This window comes from Camelus dromedarius, chromosome 3 (genome assembly GCF_036321535.1).
Source record: "Camelus dromedarius isolate mCamDro1 chromosome 3, mCamDro1.pat, whole genome shotgun sequence".
NCBI lineage: Eukaryota > Metazoa > Chordata > Mammalia > Artiodactyla > Camelidae > Camelus > Camelus dromedarius.
The window spans coordinates 97653593-97674918 of NC_087438.1; the positions used below are offsets into that span (position 1 = coordinate 97653593).

General features: G+C 52.4%; 2 protein-coding genes across 8 annotated transcripts in view; one reads left to right on the top strand and one right to left on the bottom strand.

Moving 5' to 3' along the window:
• The window catches only part of PSD2 (pleckstrin and Sec7 domain containing 2), a 147386-nt gene that overhangs the window by 120634 nt on the left and 5426 nt on the right, over nucleotides 1-21326 (top strand). For 4 of the 5 annotated variants that reach the window (XM_064484342.1, XM_064484345.1, XM_064484343.1 and 1 more), the window contains 3 exons: nucleotides 1023-1166; nucleotides 16922-17028; nucleotides 19764-19941. In XM_064484342.1, coding sequence (XP_064340412.1) covers nucleotides 1023-1166; nucleotides 16922-17028; nucleotides 19764-19941 — 429 coding nt within the window. Of the gene's footprint in view, nucleotides 1-1022; nucleotides 1167-3844; nucleotides 5235-16921; nucleotides 17029-19763; nucleotides 19942-21326 lie in introns of those variants that run through there. The other variant, XM_031449138.2, reaches the window with a different exon arrangement.
• Nucleotides 8409-21326, bottom strand: part of NRG2 (neuregulin 2) — a 166426-nt gene continuing 153508 nt past the window's right edge. For 2 of the 3 annotated variants that reach the window (XM_064484341.1, XM_064484340.1), the window contains exons 6-10: nucleotides 16683-16785; nucleotides 14459-14582; nucleotides 13987-14114; nucleotides 12909-13136; nucleotides 8409-10390 (exon numbers count right to left, since the gene is read on the bottom strand). In XM_064484341.1, the coding sequence (XP_064340411.1) occupies nucleotides 9628-10390; nucleotides 12909-13136; nucleotides 13987-14114; nucleotides 14459-14582; nucleotides 16683-16785 (1346 nt within the window). In that variant the 3' untranslated portion in view covers nucleotides 8409-9627. Of the gene's footprint in view, nucleotides 10391-12908; nucleotides 13137-13986; nucleotides 14115-14458; nucleotides 14583-16682; nucleotides 16786-20618; nucleotides 20643-21326 lie in introns of all 3 variants that reach the window. The other variant, XM_064484338.1, reaches the window with a different exon arrangement.

The window sequence follows — 21326 nt, forward strand, 5'->3', positions numbered from 1 at the left end:
CTGTGGATGTGGTTGTGGTCTGTGGGCATCGTGTGTGTCTGGGCATGAATGGGAGAGAATGTATGTGTCATAGCGAGAGAGGGACAGGCGAGATTTGGCTGACCTGTCCTCCAGGGCTCTTTGGCTGCCCTCATCGACCCTTAAATGTGTTATTTGTAATCCTTAAAAAACTCCAACTCATCAATGCTCCAGGTTTTCAGGGTTTTTCGAGGGAGAGGAAACGATAAATGGTGGACCACTGCTTGCAAGGGGGAGGGCGAGGGCAGCTCCATACTGCCTGTCTTGTCAGGGCCCTTTCCTACTGGGGTCTTCTCCACAGAGCCCCTGGGGCTGCTGCTTATGCCCAGAGTCCCTGTGCCTGCATACACAGTGCACACAGCCGCTGCATGCACACATACTATTCAAGCACACATGTGTTTGTGCATATACACATGTGCTGTGCACCCACACTGACACCACACTTGTGTCTGCACACACATGCACATGCACCCAGCCCAGGGCCCACATGGCACAAAGTGGTCCAGCTATCCTGTGGCAGGTGGGGTGTACTGTGTACTTGTCTGTGACAGTGTTCCTGCTGGTCTTTGGATGTGATCCTGGCTCCATGGCCATTGGACACATCTGGGCATGAATGTGAGAGAATGTGTGTGTTGTATGAAGCCGGGGAAGCCGAGGCCAGGCTGCCCCTGGTCTAGTGGAGTTGTGTGCATGTGAGAGTCCATAGGAGTAGGGGCGGTGTCCGGGTGATTGTCTACACGCAGACACATGTGCGAGGGTCACTCATCTCCTGAGCCTGCTGGGGAGGATCTTGGAGAGCTGATGCCAGTTGCAGCAAGGGAGGAAGGAAGGAGGCAGAGGAGCACTCACCTGGGCCCAGAGCCTGGCTCTACCCTTACATATTTGATGACTCTGGCCAGGTCTCAGTTTTCCTTTGGTGAAGCAGATCCCAGTGGGACAGGATTAAACCCGCGCCTATGAGCTCCTGAGAGCGGGACCTCATGGTCCAGGACTTGTCTTTGCAGGAGGAGCAGCTGCGCTCTCATGAGAATAAGCTGAGGCAGGTGACTGCAGAGCTGGCTGAGCACAGGGGTCACCCGGTCGAGCGGGGCATCAAGTCCAAGGAGGCCGAGGAGAACCGGCTGAAGGAGCATTATCTCACTTTCGAGGTGGGCCTTTTGCAGGATGGATTTTGAAGGACAGGGCTGGGGCAGGAGGAAGAGGCCAGCTCCCGCCTTCCACATCATTCCTCAACCAGGGGCTCCTACTCTGGGGCTTCCCCACTTTGGGGGCTCTCCTGGGGCAGCCATGAATCATGGTCTCCTGTGGGTCAGTCTCTGCACAGTCCAGCTGCCAATCGTTAATCAAACAATTGTGCCCTCAATTGTGTCTCTCGCAGAGCACCAGATGGGCTCCACTGGAGACCCCTGCCACCCCTCTCCATTCTCCTCCAAGCCCCTTCCTCACCTCCACTTTCCCCATAGGCCCGGGTTCTCTGGAAGCTTTTACATCCAAATCACAGAACTCTCAAGCTCTCTCCACGTGATTTTCCCCCTTTTGTCTCCTGCACCTTCTTCATGTAGGTTTATCAAGTGGAGCGACTTGATCTCTCCTTCCAAGCTCTCCTTCTTCCCATCTGGTCTCTCTGTGCCCCACAGGGCTCTGCAGGTGGCCTGACAGAGCAGCACCTTTGTTGAGTGAAGGGTAGGCAGTCTGCTTGGGGGAATAAGGCAGGAACCACTTGTCCATTTTGGACTGACCTGCACATGGGGGTGGACAGACAGGCCGAGAAAGCCAGAAAGCCCTCCAGATGGGAAGAGAAGGAAGTCGCCCATCGTGGTCTCTGGATTTCCATGCAGATTTTTTTTATTGTAGTGTAGAGGACAGAGGAGAGCTCCCAGGATAGATCCTGACCTTTTGAGAAACATAATGCTGTATAGGTTTTGGAATTCTCAGATCACTCTCTCTGCAGTAAAAAAGCTATGCTCATTGCCAGGCATGATTCTCGTCACTTCCCTTGCGTTGACTGATTTAATCCTCCTGTCAACTCTGTGAAATGGGTTGTGATTATCCCCATTTTGTAGGTGGGGGAAGAGGTCAGATCCCTTGCCTGAGGTGACATAGTTAAGAAGTGCAGGAACCATGATCCTAACCCAGGTGATTGATTGTGGCTTCAGAGGCCTGGGCTTTATCACCCCTGCCTGGCTTGGCTGGGGGTGGAGTCGGGGTGGGTAGGAGAGGTGAAGCCAGCACCGAAGGGTCTTGTAGCTCATGTGGCAGAGCTGGGTGAGAATAGGGTCTCCTGACCCTTAGTCCCTGCGTCTCCCAAGACCCTGGCCTCTCTCAACTGTGGTGAGGGCCTGAAGCTCAGAGTTAAGGCCTCAAACGCTGCCAAATTGCCCTCCCAAAATGTTTACCAATTTATAGCCCCTTTAATAGCTTATGAAAGTGTCTCTCTCTCTGTGCCCTCACCAACACTGCACATTATCAAAGTTTTAATCTTCATTAATCTGATAGGTTTAAAATAAGTGGTGTCTTACTGCTGTTTTAATTTGGATTAATTTTTTTAATTGTGGTAAAAAACATAGCAGAAAACTGGCCATTTTAACCATTTTAAACTGTTCAGTTCAGTAGTGTTAAGCCTGTTCACCCTGTTGTGCAACCAGTCTCTAGAACTTTGTCATCTTCCCAAACTAAAACTCTGTACCCGTTAAACAAAAACTCAGCACCTTCCTCGTGGCCCCAGCCTCTGGCAACCAGTTCTACTTTCTATCTCTGTGCATGTGACTACTCTAGGTACTTCATATACGTGGAATCATACAAAATTTGTGTTTTTGTCACTGGCCTGTGTCACTTAGCATAATGTCTTCAAGATTCATTCATGTTGTAGCATGTGTCAGAATTTCCTTCCTTTTGAAGACTGAATCCTATTCCATTGTATGTATATACCATATTTTGTGTGTCTTTTCATTGGCTGATGGACATTTGGGTTGCTTTCATCTTTTGGCTACTGGGAATAGTGCCGCCGTGAACATGAGTGTGCAAATGTTTCTTTGAGAGCCTGCTTTCAGTCCTGCTTTCATATCTAGAAGTGGATCAAATCATAATTTTTTTCAGTTTTTGAGAAGTAGCCATACTGTTTTCCACAGTAGCTGTTCTATTTTACATTCCTACCAGTAGCGTGTGAGGGATCCACTTCTTCCACATCCTCACCGACACACTTGTTTTTTCTATTTTTTTAAGTAGCAGTTATCTTAATGCATGTGAAGTGATATCTCATTGTGGTTTTGATCTACATTTTCCTAATCAATAGTGATGTTGAGCATCTTTTTGTGTGTTTCCTGGCCATTTGTATATATTCTGTGGAGAAATGTCTATTTAAGTCCTTTGCCCGTTTTGAAATTGAGCTGTGTTTTTGTTGTTGAGCTGTAGGGGGTTTTTAAAAAATATATTCTGGATACTAGACCCTTATCAGATTTATGATTGCAAATATTTTTTCCCATTTTGTAGATTGCCTTTTCACTCTATTGTTTGTGTCCTTTGATACAGAGAAGTTTTAAATTTTGATAAAATCCCACCTGTCTATTTTTACTTTTGTTACCTGTGCTTTTGGTATCATATACAAGTCATTGCCAATTAATTTGGATTTTTAAAATCATAAATGAAATTTCTGTGCGTGTCCCTTGCCTAATTTTTAAATTCAATTGTTTCTCTCTTTTATATTGATTTGTGAGAGCTCTCTGAATATTAAGGAAATTAGTCTTGTCGTATGAGGTACACATTTTTTTTCCCATTTTGTCATTTATCTTTTGACTTTGTTTTTGGCCTTTCTCTGCCCTTTCCCCAGAAAAGCCGTTATGAGACCTATATCCACCTCCTGGCTGTGAAAATCAAAGTGGGCTCAGATGACCTGGAGCGGATTGAGGCCCGGCTAGCCACCCTGGAAGGGGATGACCCTTCTCTCCGCAAGACACACTCAAGCCCTGCCCTCAGCCAGGGCCATGGCACTGTGACTGGCAGCAAAGCCACGAAGGATACCACTGGGGCTGATACTTAGCTGGCGTGGATGAGCAGGCCCCAGAGGCAGGCAAATGCCCCCAGAGGGGTCAATGAGCACAATTCCAGCCAGGGGCCACTCGGACCAGCTCCAGGCAGTTGATGGGCAGCCAGAGGGGTGTAGAGGGCCCTGTGGGCCAAGGAGATGGAGAAGCTATTCATGGTGTTGATCTTCTTGCATCCTGGGGCTGCTCTGGGCCTCAGGCCCTCTCCCCAGCCCGTGCGTTCCTCTCCGCCACGGAGCCTCATCTTGTAGGGCAGTTGTGTGCATGTTCTAGACACCATCTCACTGGAGGAGTGGGAGTGGCAGTTGGCTTCCCAGGCTCCCCTCTTCTCACAAGTTCCTCCCCTCATCTCCCTTGTTTCTGAGGGCAGGTCTTGACTCCAAGTCTCAGCTTGGACTCCCACCCTTTCTCCTCCTCCTCCTTCTGAGTTGACCAGCGGCAGGTCTGCAGACCACCAGCACTACCCCTGCCCCCCATCAGCAGCCTCTGGAACCACACCCCCTTCTCCTGCCTCACACGGCAATAATCCAGGACCCAGGCCTGTCCCTCAGCGCCAAGCTGTCTCCACTCACGTGTGTGTGTCCCTCACCTCCCATCCACTGAGGCCACTACTGCTTTCTTTTATACAGACATAAATGTATATGTATAGGAATTTTTTATATATATATATATATATATATATATATATATATATATATATATATGGAATCCCTTTAAAGATGATTTTGGAACTAATATCAGTTAGAGGATGAAATAAGATGAAACAAAAGCCTATTTCAGAATGCCATCTATTAGTGAGGAGGGCTGCTCTCTGGCCCCTGGTGGCCCTGACACTCTGGGAGGGAAAGCGGAGATAGTATGACCTCCTCTCATCCCATTTCCCCCTCTTCCGGCTAACCTGTGACTTAAACTGCTCTTACAGTTGATGATTTGGAATAAATAGTGTATGTGTGTGTGTGTGTGTGTGTGCGCGCACGTGCATGCACGCCACCCCATCAGGCATCCTGGGGTGTGAATTCACACCCCACAGGCATCCTGGGGTGTGAATGGGAGGGGACCATGGCCCTGTTTATATCTTGGTCTTTATGTTGGTGCTGCCAGGTCTCTGAGCTCCAGAGGTGGCCTCTTGTACAGATCTACTGCTACAGGAATAAAAGACATTCTGCTTTGCAAATAGCAACTTGTCAAAGCCCAAAGATGTTTGGTGGGGGAAGGTTATGGAAGCCATTTATTCTTGCTCTTGGGAAAAGATGGAATGACAAGTTGTCATTTGATTTTTAGGTTGATATTTCTTTCACTCTTCTAGTGACTCAGAAATGCTAGCTAAGGACATGTCTGGGAAGAATAGAGAAATTTGCCACGTGATGATCACAGACTAGCATCCTTTAATCCTTGAATTCCTCAGACTGACAAGAATGGGTGGTGGGGGTGATGGCACCCTCAACGCAGCTGTGATGAGCAAATCCTTTCTATTTTTAAAATAGATTACTGTAGTTTGGTCAGCAGTGTGACCTCACTGGTAACATATTTAGTTAATAAGATAAGCCAACCTTGCAACTAAGTATCCAACATTTATAAGTCCACTCATATTTGATGCAAGGGATGTGTGAGTCTGTGGAGAGACATAGTGATTTAAATCCAGATTATTTAATTTGAATCAGTTTAGTGTATTTTATAACCAAACCATCTGGCACCTTCATTTTGCTGATGGGAAGTAAATGTTCATTTAAGTGAAACTGAAAGAGCAATGTGGCAATATAAAAAAGCTCTCTGTAATTCACGCTGTCTCAAAGTCCTTTGATTTTGGGGGTCAGCTTCCCACCCTCCACCTTCTGAGAGCAGGTGAGTTAAAGCAGAGGAGTGAGCTCCATCTGCTGTAGACAGGTGTGCCTCCCATCAGTAAAAAAAATTTTAGTTCACTTTCTTAATTGTATAATTATATTTATTGTAAATTATATACATGTACTACTGTACTAAAATATGTACATTATAAAACATACACAAAAATAGAAATTTTAAAAAGATGAGATGAAAATAAATCTAAAGCAAAGTTCTAATATTTTTTTCTGCATTCTAATGGGCCATCATGTTCCCCCTCCCCAACCTCTGCCCCTAATAATATGCCCATTTTCGGACACTGTCCAAATCCAGAGCCTTGGAGGACTATAGGTGAGATGCAATAAGTGGTTTGCGCCCCCTGGTGGTCTTGGGAAGTGGCCGCGGGCTCAGGGACTTCTTGGGGGCTGACCCTTAGGACAGTCTCTTGAGCCTTCATCCTCTCATTCAGTGAAAGCCAACGGTGCTACACCTTGTGCTGGGTGCTGGGGATACTGTGGTGCAAAAAGGACTGATCAGCTCCTTGTCCACATGGGGCTCACAGTCTAGTGGGGAGGGGGACAGGCAGTCACCATTACCATTTGGGACTCTGGAAGGGCTGGGGAGATAAGCCAAAAATGACCTGGCAGAGAAAAGAAAGAATTGGAGGGTTTGGGAAGACTGACTCAGGAAGCTGCCCAAGTGTCCTAAGTGCCCCTAGGGGACAGGGTGGTAGTGGGAAAGCCACTTAACAGGGCTATAACTCTTCCTGATAGGCCATACTAAAGATGCCCCGAAGCAGAAATTTGAGAGAGTAGAGAAGGGGCCTCTCTGGCCACACCTGCTCCCAGGTCCCATTCATACCTGGGTATGAATAGGCGGCTGATATGATGAGGAATGAGTCAAGGAACCTGATTAGGTTCTGGCTTTAGACTCTCAGCAGTATCTTAGGATCCAGAGCAGATAATGAAGGTACCAAATGGGGTCGTCTGAAGGTCAGTGAGTTCATCAAGAGGTTATTCAGAATAAATTGGGATTATGTGGAGGTAGGTGGTGACTGTGGTCATGGAGGTGGTTTCTGACTGAAATTTTAGAAGCTAACAGCAACTCAGGCCCTCAGAAGGGTGAAATGAGGACTAAGCCAGGTCATGAAAAAGTCAGTGGGTTCACCAAGAGTCATTCAGGATTATTTGGGATCACACAGGGGTCATAAATCACACAGAGGAATTACTGGCTCTCAGAAAATTTTAAAGCCAATAGGAAATTCAGAGCTAGCACATGGATCTGGATGAGATCATCAGATGGGGCTGGACAAGTCAGGTCTGTATAGCATTTAGTTCACTTCTTTTGTTCCTTTGTAACAGGTACCTTTTCCCCCAGCATCCCCACAATGAATACAATGTCTAGTCCTTTCTTTACTTTTCTCCATCACCACCCTTTCATCCAGTTTTTGCCACTCTCTGACTGTGTGATTCAAGAACACAAAGCACAGGATATGATCATCACCATCATCAAATTAGCCACTAAAAGGCATCTATCATGTGCCAGAAGCAATACTGGGTGCTTTATATATATAGAATCTCCATAGCAACCCTTTGAGGTAGGTATTAGCATCACCCTTTCACAGTTGAGAAAAGTGCAGCGTAGAGGAGTCACACAGCTAGTGAGGGGCAGAGCTGGAATTTGAACTCAGGCCCTGTTGATACCCAAGCCCTTTCAACAAAGCCTCTCTGTCCTTCCCACTTACAGGTCTCTGAACTGACTATCCACATTCCAGTGGCATCTGTGCACACATTTACACATGTCAGCCACCTGAGCTCTTTGAAGAGTCCTTTGTGTCTGGCTGGAACCTGATGGTTCCTGGTGCTATGCACCTTGATAAATTAATCAATAGGGGAAAGGTTTCTTAACCCTGAATCTCTGTCTGCCTTCTCCATACCTGAAATCATGTACTCTTCATCAGGGACTGCAAGTTTAGACAGGCCCTGGCTCTGAGTGGGTATAAAAAAAGCACAGTACCCCGTAGGCTTACAAACTGCAGCAGCTGTGGTCGTCCTGGCAGCTGAGGGTACCCATTATGCCACTTTTCATGTCCAGGCTTTGCCTGTGACATGCCTGAGGCCCCAAGGGTCATCTTGCCTCAGCTGCCCCAGTGCTCAGCTGCAGCAGTGCTAGCCTCACAACCTTTCCCTCCTCACCCACCTAGGCACGGAAACTCTTTCCTGGTTCTGGCCCCTGTAGCTCCAGGGCAGGAACCAGGGTTCTGTGGCTGAGCTGGAAGCAGAGTAATTTGCGTCAGCCCCTTGGCCAGATTCCCCAGCAGCCAGGGTGGGGTTGGTGGTGGGGGGCACTTTGTGAATGTTCTCAGTAGAGAGAGGAGTGTTGGAGCCAGGGAGACTGAAGGGAGGGTCTCTTCCTCCCAGGGACTTCCCTGGCCCTGTCCAACCTCCACACCAACTTCCATCCATCTCCATCACAGGGCCTCATCCTCTGTCTTCCCTCCTCACCTGGGGGCTAGGCACACACAGTCAAGCATGAGTTATTTCTGATTTTATTTATAATATAAAAATGTTCAAGTGTCAACAGTCAGGTGTTTGGACATTTCAGGGGGCAGGGTTCCCATTTGTTTTTTAGAATTTTTTTTTTAAACAATTACCTTTTTGACAAATTAGCAGTGGACCCAGTTTTGGGGGGCAGGGAGGACAGGGCTGGAGAGGGAGTGGAAGTCGTAAGTGGGCTGGGAGCTGGGAGTGGAGCTGTGAGAACGACATGGTGTTACTTTATTGCTAAAAGGGAAATCAAATACACCGTCGAGTGGCTCTTCTCGGTCCCAGCGTGACCATGCATCCAATCTAAAGAATCTGAAATGCAAAGGACATGCAGGCATAAAATAGAAAAGACGACCTGTAAACGAAGGTGCTGCAGAGGACGGAGGGGCGTCCTGGAGGCCATGAAGGAGGAGGAGCCGCGAACATTGGGGCCCTGGCAGAGCTACCCCCTCCCCGGGGCTGGGGCTGTTGGGAAGACCTCTTTCTCAGTGCCCCCTCCCTTAGCAGCAGTGAGGAGCGGGGAGGCCCCCTCCCCATTCTGATTGCTGTCGCTGGGCCTTAGTCTTCCCCTGGAGGTTACCTGACCCCAACTCTAGCTCCAAGCCTAGGATCCTCACTCTCTCCTCAGGGGACCCAGGACTTGCAGATCTTGCACGGGGGTAAAGCTACTCCGGACCTCATTTCCTTCCTGGGCGCCCCCCTAGCCCTGCCCTAGCCCCCTGCCCCGCCTCGCCCCCACCTGACCCCAAACCCCACAGCCTCTTCTCTCCCGCTTTCTCTCACCACCCCCTGCCCCAGCCCCCAGCTCAGGATCCTACATTCCCCCCACCCCGCAACCCAGACTTCTCTCCAGGAGCTCCAGATTAGCGTACAGCAAAAGGCACCACAATATAGGTTTCTATTAAAGAGTCAAAAAATTGGCCCATCTCTTTTTTGTTGTTTCTTTTTTTTTTTTCCGAAGCTGTAAATCAGGATGTTACATATAAATAGTTTCCCTATAAAAACGTCTTTGCCGTTAGCTAGTATTATAAGACAATTTTTGCTAAAATGAAAATAAAACATTTTGTTATACCTTTTTCCTTTTATAGAAAATAAAAATATTTTTATTTCTTTTTTTCCTCTTTTCTCTCTCTAGTCGGCGGTCTCTGTTCTCCTTAAAGACAGTGGGGCAGGCGAGGCGGAGGGGGCGGCGGGCGGCGGGGGCCCTAAAGGGGCGCCGAGTCCTGCTTGGCCCGCGGGGGCGGCCCGCGGCTGTGTCTGCTGCTGGCCCGCGTGCTGTGGCTGTCCAGGGAGTAGTAAGTCCTGCTGTCGGCCGCCGGGCACAGCGGCGGCGAGTCCGAGCGCAGCGCGTCGTGCGCCGAGCGCAGGCCGAGGAAAGGCGTGCTCTCGGCCGCCAGAGCCCCGTCCGCGTCGTCTGCGTCGTCGTCCGAGGCGGAGGCCGAGCCGCCTCCCGAGCCGCTGCTCAGCGACAGCGAGTCCCGTGCCGCGCGTGCGCGCTGCGCCGCCAGCCCGTTGAGGCGCGAGCGGCGCCAGCGCCGGGGCCCCGCGGACGTCCTGCGAGACGCGCCGCGGGCGCGTGGCCGCGGCGGCGGCGGGGGCGCGCACTCCTGCGTGGTCTCGTACTCGTCGTCCTCGGGGATGCGGAAGGGGCTGGCGGGCAGGCTGCCCAGGCTGCCGCCGAGTGCGCAGGCCCCGCGCCGCGGCCCCGGCCCCGCCGCGGGGTAGTAGTAGCTGTCGTAGCTGCGCTGCATGTCCGCGCCTGGCCCCGGGCCCGGACCTGGGGGCGCCGGGTGCCGCAGGAGCGGCTGCTGCTCCGCCAGGCGGTAGCTGAAGGGCGCGGCGGGCGGCAGCGACACGGCGTGCGCCGAGTTGGGGGACGTAATCTCGAAAGTCGGCACCTGAGTGGCCAGCGAGTAATGGCAGTCCACGGGAGAGAGGCGTGCGGGCGTGGTCAGGGCCGATACGTACCTGCGGGGAGAGGCAGAGGAGTGGGCCGGTGGCCAGGGGATGGGGCAGACCCCGACGCAAAGCAGTGGTCTTGCCCGGGATCCCTCCTGCAAGAACCATGGTGGTAATCCTCAGTGACCGTAAGCTATTTCCTTAATCTCTCTGAGCCTCAGTTTCCTTATCTGTTAAGCGGGAATAACCACAGTGCTCATTCCATAGCGTTGGGATGATTCCATAAATGTATCAGTGGTCCTTGGCTGTGGGGATGCGCATGGAAACCGGTATTCCTGAATGGTTACTTTGGCTCAGGCTCAGTCTCAGGCTGGGGCATTTTACACGTACGATCACATTCTAATATAGTAATTCTGTAGAGGCTTATGTCGGTCCCATACTACACGTGAGGAAACTGAGACTCACAGTATTTAAGTGACTTACTCAAGGTTCGTACAGCCAGGAAGTAAGTGGTAGAGCTGGGATTTGAACCCAGGGCCAAGCAGGAACCAGGACTCATACTGCCCAATTCCTCATTTTAGTTCCTGCATTCAGCCACCCCTATGACTAGGACTCATCTCCCCTCGGGGACAATTCATCCTATGGCTGATGGCTATAGTGGGGGAAATACTTCTGTTAAATTGAAGTTAAAGCTGCCTCAGGGAAGTGACTGCTTACACGTACTCAGGTAGGGTCCTCAGCCTAGAGCTCACAGTTACCAAAGCTCCACTGTAGTATCTCTGCTTGAGGCTAAAGACCACCAGTTCCTTCAAAAGTTTGCCCTTGCTAATGTCTCCCTCTCTGCCAGGCACCTGTCCTTTTTCTTTCTCCACATTTCCCTTGCTGAGTCAACCAGCGTCTTGCTAGTTGTCCATCTCAGGATAGGGACCATCCACCTCTATGTCTCTTTCAAACTGTAGAGCCAGAGTTCGCCAAAGCCACTGCTCTCCAGAGTCCCCGCTCTCCTGAGTCCCCATTACTGTCTTTCTGAATCACCTGACTCCCCTCTCTTCCCTCTCCCACATGCACATGCATCAAGTCCTACCCATTCCCTTTCTCCTGGAACACACCCTCCACCCTGCTCTGCTCCATCTGGGGACTAGTTATTCACTCTGGTCATTCCCACACCCAGGGTTTTAACTCCTTCAGCCTATGCAGTTACCAGAACAGTCTTTTAAAGTCACATCTCTGCTTTAGGAGGCCCTTCCTGCTTACCCACTCAGGCTGTGGGCCTGCCTGTTCAGTCCCAGCTCCACTCCCCACAGCCCACCCTCCTCTAGGCACCTCATTCACCAGCCATGCTTTTAGTGCCTCTTTTGGAACAGCTTAAGATGTTCCCCTTGCCTGGAAGTCTTTCCCCTTCTCTCTACCTCCCATCCATTAAGGAGTCCTGTTGCTGTTGTTACTATTGCTAACAGTAGCTACACCTTGGGAGCACCAGCTCCATGTCAAGTACGAGGCAAAGAACTTTGTGTACATGATCTTAGGTCGCCTTCACAAGAACCACGCATGATAGGTGTAGTGTTCCCTGTTCTACAGCTGAGGAAACAAAGGCACAAAGGTGATCACTCTGCCCCAAATCACACAGGTGGTTGGGCTTGGAAAGGCTGGTCTTGGAAAAACCTAAATGCTTCCCAGAGCCTCTAGTCAGACTGGGTTTCTCTGCCCTGGTGGGGTGTCCTGTGCTTAGCACTTTCCATAGGCAGCTGTGAGTTTCAGTGGTTATGTCCACAGCTGGGAGCTCCTTGGGAGCTAGAACCAGGTGGACCACCCCTGGATCCCAGGCAGGCAGTCCAGCACAGGGCCCGGCATGGAGTAGGCTGCGCTGAACCCGCTCCACCCCAGCCTGGAGTTCCTGGTACCATGCACCTTTTTCTGCTCTCCTTCCACAGACCCCACTTGCCAAGGGCCATTCAAGGGCTGAGCAAGCTGGGGGCCACCCCCTGTGACTCCTGGCTTGGAGTCAGGGAAGGGGAGTTTCCTGGTTCTCACTGCATTCAGTGCTCGGGAACCCAATGGCATCTTGATCTGTGGGAACCTTGTTGCTGACACTGCCAGGGCCTTTGGGCATTCTTGGCTCATTCCTATCCTGCGTGGTTGGTCTCCTTGTAGCCAACCTCCCTTCCCACGCTCCAGTCTGCTCGATCTTGGTGTCTCTTCCTGCTGAGATATGGGGCCTCTAAGTAACACCAGGGTAGGGCAACCTCATGTTCTGGTTTGTCCAAGAGAGCCCCTGTTTGTTCCTGATGTTCCAGTGCTACTATTAATACCACCCCTTTCTACTCTGAAAAGTGTCCTAGAAGGACAATTAAATTAAATGGTCACAATACTCCAGGGTCCACTGGCTTGGTTGTAGTCCTTGCCTGTCATTAACATGCTGATGACTGTGAGCAGAACATTTAACCTTTCAGAGACCTTGTTTGCCGATCTGGAAAATAAGGCTGAGGCTCTTTGGAGTGTCCCTGAAGGTGACCTGAGGGTCAGCCCTGGGTCAGTGGTGCCAGCTCTCTGGCCAAGGTGGGGCACAGGTCACAAGGTGGGAACTGACCTCTCGCTGTGAGGGGAGTCCCGCAGGGAGTCTATGGAATCGTGGTAAGGTGGCGCAGCAGCCCTGCGCTGCTCCTCCAGGCTGTAGGCTGCTGCCCGCCGTGCCCGGGCCTCCACACACGCTGGGCTGTTGCACTTGCTGGTGCCCACTGATGACAGCATGATGCCCGATTGGGAGTCAGAGGTCAGGCTCTCAGAACGTTCCAGGCTCCACGTGTGGCTCTCATGCCTGGAGAAGCCAGGTGGGGGTGAGGTGAGGGGTCAGGAAGGGGCAGGGCAGCCCAGCAGGTATGGTCCCAGGCCTGCCCCTTCCCTGGTTCTGCATTCCATCTCAGGCTCCCTCAGCTCACTGCCCTTCACTCTGGGCTGACATGTAATCTTGTAAATGCCAAACCCTGATATTGGGAGGAAGAGAGATGGGGTCCCGTGGATGGGTGAGCTGCGACGTGCAGCGGCTTCTTCCTTTCCTCCCTGCAACCCCTCCCCCACCCTCAGCCTCCCCATCTGGGACCCTTCCACTCCCATGGCCCTTAGCCACCTGTCTCAGGAGCCCAGCCCCAGTGACCAGTATATGGGGACTCTGCCTATTCCATGCTGTTACCCAGGGAAGACAGGGGCCAAACATGTCCTTTCTTGAGCTCTGTGAGCCTTTGTGCTTATGTAGACAGGCCTCCCTACCTCTGGAGAGGAGGCTAAGGTGGACTAGGTTCATGTGGGCAAACCCAGGGAGGACATTAAATGGCTGTGGATATTTGAGTGAGTAGGTACTTGATGGCAGATGAAATGGTGTTGATGAAGTCCAAACAAAACTAAACTAAATGTTAGGTGGCAGCACAGTGATGGCTGTTGTTCCTCTGGGGCCAGTTTAGACTAGAAAAAGGAATCTCGTCTCCTGAGGATCTGGATGAATGTTTGGTAGTGGATTCTGGTTTGAAGCCCCCCTTCATCCTCCTGCTCAGAGGGACCCTCAGTACAGAGCCCAGCCTGGCTGGGAGTTTTCTGCGGGTCCCCAGGCAGGTGTGTGGTGCACATGTGCATACAGGAGTCTGCAAGTCTGTGTGGGTCTTGCTGGTGCCCACCTGTGGCTGGAGGTGGGCGTGGCTGTGGAGCAGTGGTGGGAAGGAGAGCAGGAGTGACTCCCAGAGAAGGTGGTCTCCGTTTCCCTCCGGATGACATGGTCTGTGGCTGGCACATTCTTGGAGATATACTGGAACAGACAGAGAGTTGGGGGCGTAGTTAGTGACGATCAAGTTGCCCTTCCTTTCTAGTGGGGATGGGGAAGTGAGGCACTAAGCTCCAGGTAGGGGGGTGGTCTATTGGATAAGTGACTCTGTGTTGGGGCAGCAATGGCCCCTGGAAATCAATCCCCCCGACTTTCCTTAAGGATGTAGTCCAGGCGAGGCTAAGTCATCCTGGTGAAGCAAGGCTAGGCTAGCAGGCAAGGCTGAGCACGGGATGGACTTATTGCCTTCCTGGCCCATTCTTGCAGGGAGCGTGAGAAGGCGGGCTGTACAGCAAGAGCTCAGAGTAGGGCCAGGGACCACCACTCACGTCTGCCATCTGGATCTCCTCAGGGTCCAGCCGGGGGTGACTGGGCCCGTTGGCCAAGCTCCGGTTCTGGTGGGCCGGGCACATATTCTGCCGAAGGTGGTTGTGCATCTGCTTCCGCTGTTTTCTGCACAGGGGAGGGTGCGTTAGCCTGGCACCATCCCCCCTGCCCTCCTCCGCCCCAACACACACACACACACAAAGTATGAACTTCCCTAGCTGTCACTCCAGGGGAACCACTCTACCTCTGCCCTGGACTGTCATGGCAGGCAGTCTCCTGTGCTCAGGCTGCCCTCAGCCAAGACCCCTCCAGCCTACCCCCTACCTCATCACTATCAGCCTGAATTCAGCAGGAGTGGTAATGAGCTTTGGCTCTGCTGAGAGTAGAACCCCACTACTTTCTAGCTGTGTAATCCTGAGCAAGTTACTGAAACTCTCCATGTTTCATTTTCCTCATCTGTAAAATGGACTGACCATCTACTCATTCCAAAGACCACTGAGGATTAATAGTAGATAAAATATTCAAGCACAGTGCTGGCCCATTCACTCATTCATTTATATGGTATTTATGGGGTTGTTACTATGTGCCAGGTGCTCTTTTGGAGCCCAGGAGACTGATACAGTTCCTGCCCTCATGGAGCCTGCAGGCCAGTAGAGAAGACAGATGATAAACACATAAACAAGTAAATGAGATACTTTCAGCAAAGTGCTATGAAGAAAATAAAACAGGGTGCTGTGGTCAGGCAGTCAAGGCCTGTGGGGCTACTTTACTTTGGCACATATTAAGTGTTTAGTACATTTGTTTTGTAATCAACAAGTCTAATCATGTCACTCCCCTGTTAAAAATCCTTCATTGCGTCTCAGTGTCTCGTTTCTCTCCCCACCCCAGCTTGCTGCATCCGTGGAGGACTTGTTTCTGATCCTCCACTGGGCCTGCCCTCTCTGGATTCTGGGCCTTTGTACAGACTATTACATCCAACTACACCACCTTCTTTGCCTTTTCACCTGCTAACTCCTGCTCATCTCTCAGGCTCAGTCTAAATGCACCTTTCTCAGGGAAACCCTTCCTGCCCTTCAGCTGAGGTTAGGCACCCCTGAAATATATCCCATGATACTGGACATCTGTCCAGCAGGCATTGAATGAAAGTTTGTTGAAGAAATGGGTATATGTATTGGAGGCTGAAACATGGGGCTTGCCTTTCCCCCCAGTTCTTGGCCTCAGTGTTCCTACATGTGCCCAGTGTCCTCCTCTGGGTTCCCTAAGCCCCAAATCCCAAGGCTGGAAGGGCCTTCGATCTCACAGACGGGGTAGCAGGGGTCAAGACCTAGTAGCTCAGTCCCCCTAATGGTGGCTATGCCCAGACTCTTGCTTTCTAGATAAGAATGGATATGGCAAACCTCTTTCCGTATTACATCACTCTATAACCTGTGATGGCTCTCTGTCGTCTGCAGGATAAAGCCAGGCTCCCTAGGTTGTCAGTCAAGGCCCTATGGTGCCATTGAGGTTCCAGCTGTTCTTTTAGACTTGTGTGCCTTTTTTCTTACCCCAATCCTTGGCACCAACTAGCCTGGGCTGCTCAAGCTCCATGAATACACCTGACCCTCCCCTGCATTTGTCTTTTAGCTTGCATTGTTCTACATGCAGAAGGGCCCAGCCTTCTTTCTGCCCCTTGTTCCTAGGTTCTGACCCCACCTTTCCTCTGCTCAGGGGTGGCGCATCTCCACCTTCTCTGTGTTCTTGCCTGGATGGCTCCTAAGTGAGGAGGTCTCTTTTTCCCCTGGGAAGGTGCCTGACTCTCTGTGCTTCTCCACCCCCAACACTGCCCAATTCCTGCCTACTGGACAGGACAGATGCTTCCTCATAGGATCCTCTGAGGTACATGCTAGGATCACACCCATTTTACAGATGAGGACTCAGAGAGGCTCATCAGTTTCCTCAGGGTCATGGAAAATGGCAGAGCTGGATTTGAACCCAGATCTGCCTTCTCCCAACGCCTGTGCTCATGATCATTCTTGTTCAGTCCTCTGGGGCCTGTCTCCCCCACCCTCTGCTCCTGCTTCTTGGCCCAGCCCTTTGGCCTCCCACCAGCTGCAGAAGCCCCTGAGGGGCAGTGGGGCACAGGAGCTCGAGAGGTGAGGCCTGGCCTGGTGGGCTGGGGAGGAGAGCCCATCCTCACAAAAGCAGTCCCTGGTTGGCCTGCCCCCGGGCTGAGTGCCTGACACTCACTTGGTCTTGCAGTAGGCCACCACGCAGACGATGCCCACGACCAGCAGGGCCACGCAGATGCCAGTGATAGTGAGGACCCTCTTCTGGTACAGCTCCTCAGCTTCTGCAGAGGCAGAAGGTGTGAGGCGGCAGGGCGAGAGGCAGACCCGTGGGGACAGTGGTGCAGAGACCCTCCCAAAACCTTGGGCTCCCTCCGGCTCAGGTGCTGACCAGCTCCTTTCCATCTCTTCCCTCCTCAGCCAGTACCCCTCACTTCTGCTCTCCCAGCTCCGCCCACCCATGGATCTGGTCACAAGTGGCTACCCCTGAGTTCACCTTCCCAAATCCTGCTCTCTGCCTGGAGCACGTGAGTGGAAAATGTTGGGGATGGAGGAAGGGGAATGGAGGTGAAGTTCCCAAGGCCATAGGGGAGGGCAACCCACTATGGCTCGTGGCTGCAAAGAGCCTTGATGGGCTGGGGGAGGCTGGCCTTCATGGCAGTGAATATGCAGACCCTGGGCAAAGGCCTGGCTGGCCACTTTGGCTTCTGTAAGAAGATAGAGAGTGGCTTGTTCTGGGCTGGTGACAGGACCAGGCCCAGAGGCTGGACTTTGGAGGGATGCCAGGACCAGGAGCAAGGACAGAGCAGACCAGGCCCACAGAGGCAGGCATAGTGAGAAAAGCCTTGGTTTATCCCTGCAACCTGGTCAGGGTTGTGGCCCTGGCCCACTCCAGCCCTCCCTGTCTCTGCTTGTGAGGCCCCTGAAGGGCAGCACAGCCCTCTGGCATCTAGGACCGTCCTTGTGCTCAAGGAGCAGCTCCCAACCTTCTGAAGGAGCTGAGCTAGGCTGGGCCTCAAAGCCTTCAAAAAGACCCTACTGTCCCCTCTATCTCCCACTTTCTGGTGGGGCAACTCCTACCCTTCTAGAACAGAGAAAGCCAGGAGGAAGTAAAGGAAAAAGGTGACAGCACCAGCCGTGGTCAAGGCCTACAGCCGAGACACCCCACCCCTGCTCACACCCGTACCTGCTGGCCGGCCCCTCCATATCGCTCCCCTCCCACCAGCTCAGGGATAAGCTGGGGCAGGGCCCAACGTCTTGGTGGAGCCCTGGGCAGTGTCCCTAAGCCCCTAGGCTTGCAGCGCCTCTTGTGGCAAAGGTGCATGGCAGCAAACACAGAGTACAAACCCCCTAGACACACATACCCAGAAGATGATGCCTTTCTGACACAAAAGATGCTTCACAAATACACACTCATACACACATCCACAGAGGCGTGCACACACGCAGGCAGTCGTGCCCATCGACACCCAGTCCTGCAGAGTCTTTAACAAACAGCCTTCTACCCCAGATCCACCCCTCCAGGCTCTGTGGTCCTGGTCCTGCCTCCGGTTCTCATCCCCGTCCACCCCTCAGTCCTCCAGTCAGGCCTCCGTCTCCGTCCCTCCTGAGACCACTCTGGTCATAGTCACCAACAACCAACCACCCTGCTGCCAAGTCTATAGTTGTTGGCTTCCCTCTCAGCAGCCTCCCCCTGCTGGGCCTGCTCCCCCAATGGTCTTCTCTCCTGGGGCTCCTCCTCCTGCACTGGCTGATCTCTCTGTTTCAGTTGCTGCTTCCTCCTCTTCTCTGTGGGCTGCAAGGTAGAAGGGCCAGAGCTCTCAAGCTTCTTTCTCTCTCCACCTGCCCTCTCTTCCTCTGTTGTCTCACCCAGACTCAGACTTGAAATCCCACCTGTTTGCAGCTGAATCTCACATTTCTCTTTCCTGTCCTGACTTCCCCTTGAGCTCCGGAATCCTATATCCAGTCCTATAGTGAAGCAGAAGCACTGATCCCCTCCTCTTTCCCAGCCTGCTCCCTGCTTGTCCGTCTCTTCGGTGCCAGCACTACCTTTCTTGTTGCATAGGCTCCAAACCTTGGAATTGTTCCTGATCTCCCCACCAGCTCTGATACCTGATCCCTCAGCAAATCATCTCAGCTCTACCTCCCAAGTAGATGCTGGGTTTGACCACTTCTTACCATTTCGCCTGCTTCCAGCTACTCCAAGACGATGCCGTCTCTCCCCTGGACAGCTGTTCACCTTCTGACTGGTTTCTGTGCTCCCACTCCTCCACACCCTGTCCACTCACCTAGTCTATTCTCTGCCCCAAAGCCACATTGATTTTCAACCAGAAAGCAGATCATTTTACTCCTCTGCTTAAAAACTCACAACAGTGTCCCCCTGCAATCTGAATACAACCCAAAGCCTTACCATGGCCTACGAGGCCCAAGGTCGCCTGGATACTTCCTTTACATCTCATCTGTGATCCTCTTCCCCACGTCTGCTATGCTCCCCAGTCGCTGGCAGTCTTTCCATCCATCAAACAAGGCAAGCCCATCCAACCACACCAGCCCTAACTTGCTGTGCCTCCTGCCTCAAACACTCTCCCCCCATTGTTTGCAGGACTGGCTACTTTTCCTTGGGTTTTAGCTCAAATGTCACTTCACTGGACAAGCCATTTAGGTAGAGTGGCTCCCCACCCAGGCAAGGCATGATCCCATTACCTTTTCTTTTCTGTAGAGCACTGCCACCACCTGATCTCTCTCCTGCTTGTGTGTTGTGTCTGGGAGCATTGGGAGGGCAGGGACTCTGTGTGCCAGATTGGCAGTCTGGCCACCTCTGGGGCTCAGTAGAAGTTTGTTGAGGTGGTGGGTGAGTGAATATACAGACCACCTTTACAGACACAGACATACTTACACACAGTCACACTCACCTCTGCACCCACTGCTCACACTCAGCCCTTAGCAACAAAGATGTCCCACTGCACCCCTCTGTGTACTCACACCCCGCACTGAGACACCTAACAAGGTCCCTGACATTTCACCTCACAGAACAACATAGAAATGCACACCTACAGATTCACCCCTGCACCCCTTGCCACCATCACAGACGCCATACAGACTCAGTACCTCTCCTCTCCACCTCATCAGAGCAGACAGACAGAAAGACTTATACACAGACTTTCAGCTCCGTCTTCTACTGAGAACAGCTGATAGTGGCTAGGTGGTGGGAAATCTCGGCCTCCCCAAACGTGTCACGAGCATAGCCTTTTCATAACCGCAGGTTCTGCACCCGTCTGAGCCTCAACCCCTCCGAGCTCCTGCATCTCTCCTGCTATAATATGTCTGGACCAGGGTGGAGCCTCCCAGCACAAAGTGAGAGAGCTGGAACGACTGACCACTCAAAGTCCCTTCCTGCCCAAAGCATCTTCCAAGGCCCAGAGGGCAGTTTCAGCGGGGAGGTAAGGTTCTGAGCTGGGAGGCAGGAGGGCAGGCATCAGAGGCCAGCCCCCCTGGATCCTTGCTGGTGTTGCCCACAGACAAACACACGTACCATTGTGGGGACAGATCATGAAGGGAGCGACAGCCTCAAGCAGATGGCAAAGCCTGGCAGACAGACACAGGGCAGGGGGCAGAGACAAATGGGTGTGATCAGCCGCCAGCCTGGTGCGGAATGAAAAGCAATGGAAATGAAAATGGGAAAAGGAAGGAGGATTAAAGTCAAATCGAAAGGGATGCCTCTCTGCACAACTCTCCAAACCAGGATTCCATGGCTCTCAGATACCCACTCTCTGAGGGGCCTGGCTCTTGTCTGGCCAACCGACTGGGCTGCGCACAGCTCAGGGGGCCGCTGCCCTCTGAGGCTTCTGGGTGATTGGCCCCAGGCAGGGGAGCACTACTGTATACACTGGGGCACAGTCTGAACCCCCGGGGAACTCTGCTGTTTATGAGCTTTTCTCGTCTCTCCCAAATCAGTTTAGTTTATGATAGGACATTCTGATGGGGACAGGGGAGATTTTTGGAATCGTCCCTTTTCCATTTTAGGGGAAAGGAAACCAAACATCCAGCACACTTGGTGTCAGAGGCTGCGGAGAGGGGCTGTGTGGATGGTGCTGATGGACACACAGAGGCTCCGTACCCTTTAGTTCAAATCCAAGGTGCTCTGGCAGTGCAGAGGAGAGGAGGCCGGAGAGGGGAAGGGATGGAGGGAGAGAGACAGATAGAGATGGGGGAGGGGGTGGGAGAGAGAGAGAGAAACGTTGGTCAGGACTCTTCAGACACCAGCAGCCAGCCTGTGAGGTGAAAGCAGGTTAGTGGTGTCCCCTCCCGGCCACCTGAGCCCCTTCCCTGGCACCTAGTCCCCAGAAGCCCCTGAGAGGGGTGGAGAGAGGAAATGTTAGGGTCAGCAGGCAGGGCACGTTCTTTAGAGATGAGCTGTGGGGTTAGTACCTGGTGGGGAGGCAGAGGCGCAAGAGTCAGTTGGCAGATGTCCCCAGGGAGGGAAAGTGAGTGGGGCAGGGGTCGGAGGAGGCCCCAGTCTCCCGTCCCAGCTCCAGGCCGTTGGCATTCTCCAGCCCCTCCTGGAGACAGCTTGCTCAGCCTGCGCTCATTCATGGGGCCCTTTTCTGTTTAGAACGAGGGCGTGGGGTACTCAGACTAGTCCCTTGTCCCTGTCCTGCCCCCATGGGCCTCACTGGCCTGCCCCTCTCCTAGGAGCCTGGCATGGAGACTCTGAGTTTGTGGGGAGCAGAAGTGGGGCGAGGAGGAGGCTCCAGGGGGCAGGTCACGTCTCCACTTGACACCCTCAACACCCTGGAAGCCTGCAGGGGCTAGGCCTCGGGGTCTG